General features: G+C 39.7%; 1 protein-coding gene across 1 annotated transcript in view; it reads left to right on the top strand.

Moving 5' to 3' along the window:
- Positions 1-2,430: 2,430 nt before the first annotated feature.
- Positions 2,431-11,998, top strand: part of MTA2 (metastasis associated 1 family member 2) — a gene marked incomplete in the record, with an annotated part of 15,412 nt that continues 5,844 nt past the window's right edge. Inside the window, 4 exon segments of the mRNA XM_072421509.1 lie at positions 2,431-2,586; positions 9,619-9,686; positions 9,770-9,863; positions 11,784-11,901. Of these exon segments, the coding sequence (XP_072277610.1) occupies positions 2,559-2,586; positions 9,619-9,686; positions 9,770-9,863; positions 11,784-11,901 (308 nt within the window).

The following is an 11,998-nucleotide window of genomic DNA, read 5'->3' as shown; positions in this document are numbered from 1 at the left end:
TTTTATTTCACACACATGCTTTATTTGCCAGAAAGAAACAAATACTTTCATGGCAGAAGGACCATACATTATTTTAATAAAACCGGCAGTTATAGCAATAATGGAAATGACCATCCAAATAACCCAAAGGAGATTCTAACTAATGTAATCACATACAATTTATTGGGGAGTTATTGTAAAGTTTGTAAACTGCAACTTGGAGGCAATCAACAAAATGCCTAAATGCAATGATGGACAGTCAACAAAGAGCCCTGTGCAAGAATTATTGGGTCCCTGTTCATCTACTGCTTAAAAACAAATACAGAAGAGATTAGATAGATAGATAAGATTAGAACAAATATATCCAAATAAACATTTTTACAAAAATGTGAAAATCTGATTTAGGCCACGTTCAGACTGGCATACAGGCTGTGGCGTATACCAGTGGTACCCAAGGAGAGAATGCATGGGAGTGGAAGTCAGTGGTTCAGTACCATGCACTGCTGGCCGCTGTCAAAGCTGCAAATGCTGGTTCTTTACGAAGTAAAGTGATGTGGTGTAAGTGGCCGCCAAGGTGCCAGGAGCCGCCTGGGGTCACTTGCTCTTACTGCAGGTATGCACCTGCCCTTATACCAAATAATATTAATAAAACTTGCCTTTTCCTGGTGTATACTATAGTATATTGCGTAACTAATAGTTATTGGTTGCTATAGGATACTTTGCTTAGGAACTGACACCTAAAGTGCACCTGTCATAAAAAGGAATGCAGATACTGCCGTTATAGGCACACATTTGAAATCCATCAATCCATCCAATGCAGGTCCATTTTGCTATGCCTGGATTATGATTATTCTGGATAAACAGTATTTACATAGCACCAACATATTATGTAGCGCTGTACATTAAATAGGGGTTGCAAATGACAGATACAAACAATAACACAGGAGGAGGAGAGGACCCTGCCCAGAAGAGCTTACAATCCAGGAGGTGAGGGAAGTATCACACATTAGGAAGGGGATATGGAATGGTGGGTAAGTGGTGAGGGTTTAGGGGATAGACGAAAACGGGTAGGCAAATTTGAAAAGATGAATTTGAAGTGCTCTTTTAAATGTGCAGAAAGTAGGAGCAAGCCGAATATGATGAGGAAAACCATTTCAGAGAATTGAGGCAGCTCTGGAAAAGTCTTGGAGCTGTGTGTGTAACAACATTATGAGTGAGGACGTCATTAGTAGGTCATTGGAGGAGCAATGAGAGTGTCTAGGGGTGTATTTTCTATGAGGTCAGAGGTCTATAAGGTGGGCCTCATGCTGGTCGGAGACACAGTACACTACATCCAGGACCGCAACATCCACGGTCAGTCTTGACCAGAAGGCCTTCAACTTTGTCTCCCCTGTGTCTGCCCTTTGTAAGTATGGACATGGTGAAATGTTTTGCTCATATGTTAACCTGATGTACCTTGACATCCACAGCACAGTGCTGGTGAATGGCTGAAAGACTGACCCCTTTCCGGTCCTCTCCGGGGTCAGACAAGGCTGCCCTCTTTAACCTCTTGTTTTTGTTTGTTGTATGGAACTTTTTGCAGAATGCATCAGACAGAATCCAGAGATCAGAGAGACCACCCCACCAGGACCAGACAGACGGTAAGGCCGTCACAAAGTGCTCACTCTACATGGACGACATGACGGTGTTTAGCTCGGAGAAGCGTTCCATTAACGTGCTGGTCTAAATCTGCAAAGACTTTGGCCAGGCTTCGGGGCAAAAGTCAACTGCGGTACCTGCCTTTTTCTGCGACCATGCCATTCAACATCAAACCAGACTTCATCAAGATCCTCAGCGTCTGGTTTGGAAAGGAGGGAGCAGCCCTGAAGTCTTGGAAGGAGAGGCTGTAAAAGATGCAACAGAAGTTCAGGCTCTGGAACCTCACAGATCTTACCATCGAAGAGAAATTATTAAAGTTTATTATTTAATCAAAAAAAAATCAGAACAAGCCTGCATATCCCTATGTATTCTGAAATCTTTGGGGAAGGGGGGCACTTTAGCACTTTCGGTTTCAAAAAGAAAAACAAAATCAGTCACTCATAACCTCGTGAGGTATTTGATTGACTTCAATCTTTTGGGACAGGGTCAAAGGTTACCCATGACTTTCTACCACTGCACCCTTCACCCACTAATCACATATGAATTCCCCAGTTTATATTTCCCTCATGTTAGTGTCTCTGATAGCTATGTTTCCTAATAGCAAAGGAAGAAGAATGTGACAAAAGAATGTAATAATCCCTCTGGTCGTATTGTTAGTCTTTTGAGGAATGTAAATTTGCAAGGTTGGAGATAGTGCACTTTAGTAGCAATGAGATTAATCCCGCCTCCCTCAGTACTCTGGTAATCCACATTTCGGCTATTTCCGGGTGCCTCCGTCCCTTCCGGCGGAAGTAGTTCTCTCAACCTTCGTCTTTCCGGAAGTTCTCCCACTTCTTTTTTTCTTTTTTTTCTTAGCCGGAAGTATCCCCTTTTCTTCTCCCCCTGACGGGCACCGGAAACACACTCGGCGCCCCGAGTTATTGTGCGCGGGAGCGGGCAAGATGGCGGCGAATATGTACCGGGTGGGCGGTGAGTATTCGCTGCAGACTATGTGGGGAAAGGGGGAGGATTACCTAAATGGTGTGTGTGTAAAATGAACCGTGTGTGGCGGGGTGCGCTGTGTCTCCATTGTGCAGGCCAAGGCGGCTCCTCTATGAGCCGCTCATCAGGGAGGGGGTAATAGACTACCGAGGCCGCCCATTACTCTTCGGGGGCCCGGTCAGCTGGGGAACCACAAGTCCCAGAATGCCCGGGCGCTGTAGGCATGCACGCACTAAGTTTGTTATCCTTTAGGGAATTCCTCGCGGTGCCCCCTGATGTGGGAAATGTGAGGAGGCCGGGCTGCTGTGTCTGGAGGGGATGAGGAGGAAGGATCGTATTCATCAGTGTGAAATAGGAACTGTCTGTGATGCCAACTCTGTCCCGGTTTTCACCTGGGAGTTACAAACGGGCTGTAAAAACTGGGGGATCTTCTATGAAGGTGTACAGGGGGCACTGAAGCCCATTCAATGATCTGGGCTAATTCTAAATAATATTAGAGCACAGACAATGGAGCCGAAGCTGGGATAAATCATTGGATCTGCCAATCGAGTTTAAGCCTCATACAGACAGTAGATTTGTTGCTGAAAGCATCTTCATGAGCGAGCAATGTACACATGCTGGGGACGGGGTTATTGGGCGAGTGGAACCCTGGTCCGCCCTTCTTGGTAGGAAAGTACAGTCGTTCATCAGTCTGTGTTGTGATGTATTGAACACAGGGTGTTGGCTTACTCTAATGATACTTTACTTAGGGGACAAACAACTAATTACTTTTCTGTGTAGTTATGTTAAGGGTTGCACTCTAAATTTTCACTCCAGTTGAGCGCAACTCAGGCAACAAACCTCTGATGTATGTGCAAAGCTTTAGTTAGTAGTTCTAAAGTCAATATATAACATATTTCTCCCCAGCCTCCTTTTGGTGGGCGGCCTACTTGGCTCTCATCCATAGAAAAAATAGTGTTTAATTGTCTTTGCCCAAGTGGCCATGTGTAATGATGTCATCGGCAACAAATAGCTGTGTGTGTGTAACTGCATTTCATTCTGCAGCCTTTCAACTCCCTGTGTACAAATCTTAATATCTCCTAAACCGTATGTCATATTGACTTACTGAATTTCCACGGTGCACAGCGAACACTCATAGGTAGAAGTGACCTCAGCCATGAAACATTTTAAGATACGGAGATCGGAATTGTAAAAACATGTGAAAATACAAAATTGGGGTTGCTGTTTCAAAAGCAAGTGTGTCTAGAAGTCCTTAATGGAAAATTTAAATTGGGGACCCCTGGGGCCACTTAAATAGCAAGGAACATTGGGGTAGGGCCCCTAAATTGATACCTACCTGTCGCAAATCTATAACTGTCACACTATGTTACCCTATCTGCTTCTCTTTTTGAAGCCCAATTTCCCTTAAATGGTGGGGTGTACAAAGCCGAAATGTAGGTGCACTGGGGGGACACCGTTGGTTAACCCACCCCCACTAAAATGTAATTACTATGGCAAATGCACTGCCCTGTTACACATTACTGCCCACTTCTAACACTCCACAATTTCTCTGGGGAGGTGTCGAAAACTGAAAATGTGTAGGGAACGTCTGTGACTAACACAACCCTAAAATTTCTTCACTATGGCATCATTAGAACAAATAACTTTGCCCATCAAAACAAAATTGGGCTTCAGTTACTGGAAGGGTACAGCCATGTGTAACAGGGCAACTTGTTTTGATGGGCAGAGTTTTTTATGTTGTAATGATGCCATGGTGATGAAAGTTTGGGGGGTGATAGCCACAGGTGTCCCCTACTTACACCTATATTTTTGTTTACCTGCACCTCTCTGTTCTAGAGAAATTAGGGTTCAAGTTAGGGAAGCAGACAGTTTGATGGGCAGAGGTTTTTATGTTTTAGGGGGGTTTACACATCTGCTCCCCACTTGCACTCCCATTTTCAGTTTCCTGCACCTCCCCTCCCCAGATAAATAGGGGTTAAAAGAACAGAAGCAGAAAGGACAACATAGTATTACAATTATAGTTTTGTGAAAGGTAGGTAAAAAAATTTAGGGGCCCCAATCCAATGCTCCTTGCTATGTAAATGGCCCCGGGGGTCTATAGTTTTTAATTTTGGGCTCCTGAGTGCACTTTCATGAAACAGCAACCCGAATGTTCAATTGCTACACGTTTTTAAACTTGTGATCCCCATATTTTTAAATTCTTGAAATAAAAAAAATATATTAGTAGCTATGAGAGACCCCTGTGTACCCTAAAATGTTCATTACAACCAACAATTTAGGAGACCTGAAAGATTGAACACATTGAGTTGTTAGGCTGCAGAATATGACAAGCAGACTTTACACACACAGCTATCACACTGTGGGTGGATACATTTTGTTTTGCAACGATAATTATTGCATGTGTGTACGTAGCCTAACTTGTTACACCACATTGATCACAATATTACACTACTACAAGGGATTACACTATTAAAACATGGAACACTAGGCAGTTGGATTAAAATATACAGCATTGAACAGTTTGGGAAAATACCAAGAAAATTTAAAAACTGGACATTTAAAAAAGCCAGACATTAGAAAGTTGGAACAAAGCCCTGAGGAGGTCTGTATTCTGGGCAGTGTATAACATTGGAAAATAAACCTTTACACCTCTCCCCATAGAACAGAATGGTGCTGTGTGTACAGCGCTCCATCATTCATTTGTCACTGGAAACAGTCACAAATGATTGTTTCAGCGATGTGTTTTTCCATGTGTACATAGCCTAAGTTAGTCTGTCTATGTTTTTATCTTTGGCTGTCCTGTAAGAGCTTATGGCTTTTATCACCTCCATTGCCACAGCAAAGAAGCAAATGTTGTGTGGGCAAAAAGAAAACAAAACTAGATAGTTTATCCAGGGAGCACCCTATTTCCTTGTAAAGGGAAATCCCAAGCAGTGAGGGTCTGCTATAGTGAGTTCATCTACATCACAAGCCATACATTCTACTTGGTTTTATTGTTGGTTACTTTTTGCACAGAACAATACTGGAACGGTGGTTTAGATCTCCAGTTTTCCAAACAATAGGCAATAGGTGGAGTTACACTTGGTAACAACCTACCATTTGTAATTGTCATTTTTCTTAGCCACCCAGCCCTTCTCCACACCTCTTGTAAAATGACAAACAACTAGTTGGCTTTGTTTATATCTCTACTTCTGGGTGAAAAGCATAGGGGTGCTGCATTTGCGAATTGTTGGGAAGAGATGCAGTCCTGTATAGTCAGTTCATTCAGTGTCTCTCTACACATGGGGAGGTTGTCTGGTATATAGAAAAGTATTTGTTTGCTTGTACTAGGATTCTTTAGGGATTTTTATATAGTCTTAATCACAATGACTTTTTTCTAAGCACTGGCAAAGAAAAACAAGAGGAATTCCTTCTTTTGTTCGGTCTTGTTTATTATTTTATTTTTAGATTTACATTGTTCTAACTAGGAGAACTTTTAACTATATTTTCTAAAAATCCATTATCCCCCATCCTAACCCTCCTAGCGGTAATCCCGAGTCACAATCGGAGTCGCTAAAACATTAAAAAAAAACCTGCAGGCCCTCGGGATACGTCTTCTTTCTTCAATCTTTAGCCGGCGAATGCAGAGACCGGGTTTCCCGGTGACGTCAGTGCGGGCAGGATTAGCGGCGGGAAATTCAAATAATTTTGTACTGCATTTAATAGCTGTATTGAGTTCAATACAAAGAAATCTTATATATAAATAATTTTTTTTTTTTTTTTAACAGGTTTTTGTGTTTTTTTTAATTAAATAAATTTTTATTTAAAGTTTAATAAATTTATTAAATATTGGACATATTTCAGTAAATTTTGCCTAAGAATTATAGGCCTACAGTGTAAAATAACTTTCCATGCAAAAAAATGTAATGCTTTTTGCATGAAAATACGGACAGAATTAGAACGCTAGGGGGGTTAAGCATTATACTGAGCTTGGTTCTTCATTTTGAATGTCTGAGGTTAACTGGAAGAGGCCATTCATACCTATGTGTGTTCCATTAAAATTAATGGAAATATATTAAAATATGGTCACATCTCTTTGGATGTTGCAGTGTGTTTTGCATTCTTTGTTTGCATGTCATGTGTGTGTTGGTGATGCACAGGTGCAGTCTAGTTTATTTTTATAAACTGGGCAGGAATTGTCGCTGGCCACGGTCCTGTAGCAGACACTGGGTCCCCCGCTAACCAGCATGTGGACGGAGAGGAGGGGAATGGATGTGTGTTTGTTGAATAGTGAGAAATAATGTGAGGGGTGTGTGTAGAAGAGATGGGGATGTTGTAAAGTTGATGATAGTGAGATATATAATGAAATATGAACTCGTGAGTGTTATGTAAGTGTGATATGGTATGTGTGAGAGGGGTGGTGATAATAGTGTGTATAGACTGGCACATGTAGGGGTGTGGGTTGATATTTGAGTGAATATGTAAAAACATCAATTAATGAAATTAACATATACATGGTAATGATTAAATTCCAATAATCAATAAATATACACAGTATTTTTACACTAATAATCAAATATACACAGTATTTAATAAGCGGTTTGTTGGATACTAACAAATGTGTGCTATTTCTTATATAAATATACAAATTATAAATAATTGACTCCCGGATAAAGTTAATATATGTCCAAATTCAAACGTAATAGGACAATGATACTAGGCTTACACCTTTATAATATAAAAATGAGAGAACCTAGGTATATTAGTATACATGAAAAAATAATGAATGTATGCGACTATGTAGTATTGGGGTATAATACAGCCAAAATGTTACAATGTATTGATATTATTTGGTAATAATAAAAAAAACATAATCCATTGGAGACAATGATTAAGAGTTCATTGATTAGATCATTTATATTGGTGTGTGTCAGTAAGTACCCCCTTTTCTTGTAGAGATACAGTGTAATACGAATTATACAATGTGAGGTTACCAATGTATCATAGTTAGTCATGAAAGTATGACTAAGTATGGTGTTAGAACAGCTAAATATATGGTGTTATTCCCACATCCTAATGTATGGTCAATAATATGATTAAGTTATTATTCTAGTGAGTATAAATGTATCATCTGGATGTGGTATTTCATTTGTACCGAAAAGGTAAGTGGTTAGTTAGGTTTTCACAAGAAAGAGTTTGTAACTTAAGACATCATTTAGTCCTGGGGCGTGGGTGGCTTGCAAGCTCACTATCCACTTGCATTCACATTGTAGTAGTTTTGTATCTTTCACCTTCTCATGGTTTTACCTGGATGCTCCAGGCCAAAAAATTGTATGAATTTAGGATTGTAATTATGGCATGTTGCCACATGTAGACTTATGAAGGTTGTTATTTATTACAATCCTAAAGTGCAAGTTGCAAAGCAACAAAATATTTTAAAAGGGGTGATTATATCTGATGTTATATGTTTTATGTCAAACTATAATCGGGTGGATCTAACTCTGGACAAATCCTGGTCACAAGTTAGGCAGGAGAAAATCCCTGGGGAATGGGCATGCTTTTCATAAACGTTCCCACCCATCAGACTAACCTGCAGCCCTGTGTGTAGTGATGGGGGTACTAGGACCTGGCATTATCCCCACCTCCTTCACCTTTAAAGCTGAATTATGATTGGGTTTCAAAGCCTATCCTTGCCTGTAGTATTCTGATATTTTTTCTAGCTTTTATTGCTGTAGAATTGAAGAAGTTTGTACTTTTCCCTTTTCATTTAGCAGAGCTCTCTGTTTTTGCAGAAATTATGCACACCTTTGTTTTAAACAAATACCATTCTGAGCAATTATTTTTCTAGCCCTGCCAGCCAGCTGTAAATATTACACAAGTCAGGGCTGCACATATGTCCATTGACTAATGCTAAAATTAGATGGACAATATGGACAGGTTTTTTTTTTTACTTTCTTTCTAGAAGAGTTAAAATCATTGAGCTTTGAATTTTATACTTGGCCACTCAATAGGTAAACCCAATGGCCACTTGATTATTCAAGTACTTAAGGTAACCCAAGTACACCTAAAAATCGTCCCGTTGACATGGATGCAACACAAAACATGTCAACTGTAATAATTATAACATGTTTATAAGCATTGATTATAAAACTCAGATTGTTGGTAACATTATATGTAATTTGTAGGGTGTAAGGAAATATAGATACACTTGAGTTTTACAATATTATGTTTATCTATTGCCAACCAATATTATGGTTATCTACCCAATATTTACATTGGCAGTGGGCAACAGTGATGTTTTGAGGCCAGGGAAGTCCATTGTTTTAAATGGTAATGCTGTAGTACTGGCCGTAGTCTGTTTTTTTTGGCACGATTCCTTATTTTTTCAGTTTACCAAAAATCAGGTTTAAAACCAGAAGGCAGAACTAATTTCAGACAATCAAAATATTTATATTCATGTGCAGTGCAACAAATTCAGTGTGTCATGGCTAGTATTGTTGTACATGTGATTTAGTTTCATGTGATTACCTGTTAATGTGTAGGTTTATCCAACAGTACAGTTTCCTTCCAAGTAGGTCTTAAAGTTTACATGACCCTAAGATATGTCAGCCCTGTTAATTGACATTTACCCTCTGGATTGATATTGGAAAGAACACCACATATTTATTTAGCTTTTACATGTATCTAATAATCTGAATTCTGGAAGACGTGTTAAAGGAGATTATATTAAAGCAGACTTTAGTATTAGTATAACTATAGTTCAATGCAATGTCTGCAAACGCATCTCATGCATTTGCGTTCAGTGTTGTTATTTATTCTTAATGGCATCTCAAGCACATATTGCAAGTGCAGTACTGTTTGGTGCATTTTCAAGAAGTTTATTGTGATCATTCAGATTGAATTTGGTTTTAATGCAGCAGGTTAAAGCAAATAACCACTTTGTAAACAATTTGCATGTTTATTACGTAATCAGAAAAATTCTATTTTGATTGGAAAATAAGATCACCATATGAATCTTCTGTTTTTTTGTTTTTTTTCCAGACTATGTGTATTTTGAAAACTCCTCAAGTAACCCGTACCTGATTCGCCGAATAGAGGAACTTAACAAGGTATTTGTTTTTGTGCACCCTGTAAATTGCATGCGATTTTTGATTTTGAACTTGCATGGCTTACATGTAGCCCTCTTTTCTAGACTGCCAATGGTAATGTAGAAGCCAAGGTTGTGTGTCTTTTCCGTCGCAGAGACATCTCCAGCAGTCTGAACAGTTTAGCAGACAGCAATGCACGTAAGTATTGGTGTCGCTATTTGATTTCTATTAAAAAGGTGAACAGGTCAGAAAAGATCCATTTAGGTTTGTTCAGTTCCACCTTCATTTTTGTGCATCTCAAGCGCTAGTTCTATCTTGAGATCACTTTGTGGGCTCTTAGTATTATTTATTCTGTTGTAGGTTGTTGCACATGATTGAGTTTTTTGGTTTTTTTTTTTTTTTTTACGTTTATATACTCACACAAAGATAAGCCCCTCATATGGCCAGGTTGCTTATTTCCCAAAACCGGCAGACTTTTGTCAGATAAGGCGATCTATAGCAAAGCAGCAGAAGTGATTATTAGGCGACTTCCTGTGCTGGCTGCAAGTTACAGTAGCTTTTATGTTCTAGGTTTCCACAGGCCAAGAAAGTAACTTAGTGGACAACGTTCTGATCTGCGGGGCATATGTTGGACACCCCAGCTCTAAAACATAACTTTCAACTGTCCCTGATTTGGTGTGACTATCTCTGTTTATCACATTAATCATCTGTCCTCTTTTCTCTTCAGTTGTCCCTCTGTTTGGTCTTATGTATAGACTGCTGTAATTCTAAATTACCGAAAGTGTAAAACTTTTTTTGAATCATAGTAGTAAATAAAGCACTAATGACTTATCATTTTTAAAGCATCAATTTGTGTAAGTAGGAGTGTGACCGGAATGAGACATCATCCTACATACATTATATAGTACAAGATGTTTCAAAACAGCGGTCCCCAACCAGTGGTCTACGAGAAAATTTTGGTGGTTCCCAGCTACGGCCAGTGCACCCCCCATCCAGGTCAGAAGGACCCCACTGGGGGGGTGCACCGGCCGGAGCCGCGGACCATGTCTCCTGTGTGCAATGCAGGCTCAGGGCGGTGGGCGGGTTGTGTCTTTGGACCTGCGATGGAAGAGTGGGCTGGTTCTGACATCATGACTCACTCTGGGGGAAGTGTTTTCCCCTTTGAGTGACACACGGCTCCTCACGCTAGCCTGGTCCAGAGTCCGTGAAATTAGTGTCCCGTGGGTTCGAAAAGGTTGGCGATCACTGTTTTAGAAAGTTGGAAGGTATCCAAAAAAACATGTCAGTAGGCTGCCATTGCATGATCCTTCAAATTCTAATTGTCTAGCTGTCTTTTAGATCTAGTCGCTTTCAGCATTTGGGATAATGACTAATGCACATCTGTTGGCTTAAGTTTTTTTTTGTAAACCTTTAAATAAGGGTTATTTAAACTGGTATTAAAATTAAAACATTAAAATTCTTAAGATTAGAATAAAGGTCCTGTTCTGAGGTGCCTTCAAAATCAAAAACACTGGGTGGTGTGCCTGGCTAAAAAGGGCTGGGGAGAACGCTGGAGCTTTTTTCTGCTCTTCTACTTCAGTTCATCCTGCAGAAGTCATTTAAAGAGATCATTCCGTATCTAAGCAAGTGTTACCCAACAGTAACTTCAAAAAACCTACATCTGTTCATGATTTGCAGCAAAACATACTACCTCAGTGTATGGCGATACACCTGCTATAAATGTTTTGCTACCTGAGCGTGATTTATTGTTCCTAAATCTTGTCAGAATCGTCCGCAAGTTTTTAAGGCAATGTCACATCAAGCATAGCCGCGCTTTATCTTTATTTCTGTATGTTGTGAGCCAGTATTACTGGGAGGGGCCAAACCAGATATTCTGTAAAATTTAATGTGCTCCTAAATGTCAGCATTTACATTACATTAATGTGGTACTGGTGAAAGTTAAATTGAGAGAAATATTTTCCTTTAAGGGTCAAAAGCCTTATAATATAGGTTAATAAAATGTCAGAAGAACCCTTATAAGTCTCTGGTTAGTAGGACCCTGTGTGGTTTATGCCTAAATCATTTTACAGCACACAGAATTGTCAATTTTTTTTCTGTTTTTCACACTTTTTTGTACAGGGGAGTTTGAGGAAGAGTCAAAGCAGCCAACTGTTGGTGATCAACAAAGGCACCAACTGAAACACCGAGAACTTTTTCTTTCCCGACAGTTTGAATCCCTGCCAGCAACACACATCCGGTAAAACCACATTACCTGATTATCTTTTAGAGGGCTTTGTAGCAAACATTGACTTATTGTAAAGTTGTTTTGTTAAATCCTTATGCAAATTTAGGAT

Source organism: Pyxicephalus adspersus, chromosome 9 (genome assembly GCF_032062135.1).
Source record: "Pyxicephalus adspersus chromosome 9, UCB_Pads_2.0, whole genome shotgun sequence".
Taxonomy (NCBI): domain Eukaryota; kingdom Metazoa; phylum Chordata; class Amphibia; order Anura; family Pyxicephalidae; genus Pyxicephalus; species Pyxicephalus adspersus.
Note: the sequence above shows the minus strand (reverse complement) of the source record. Positions and strands in the feature narration are given on the sequence as shown.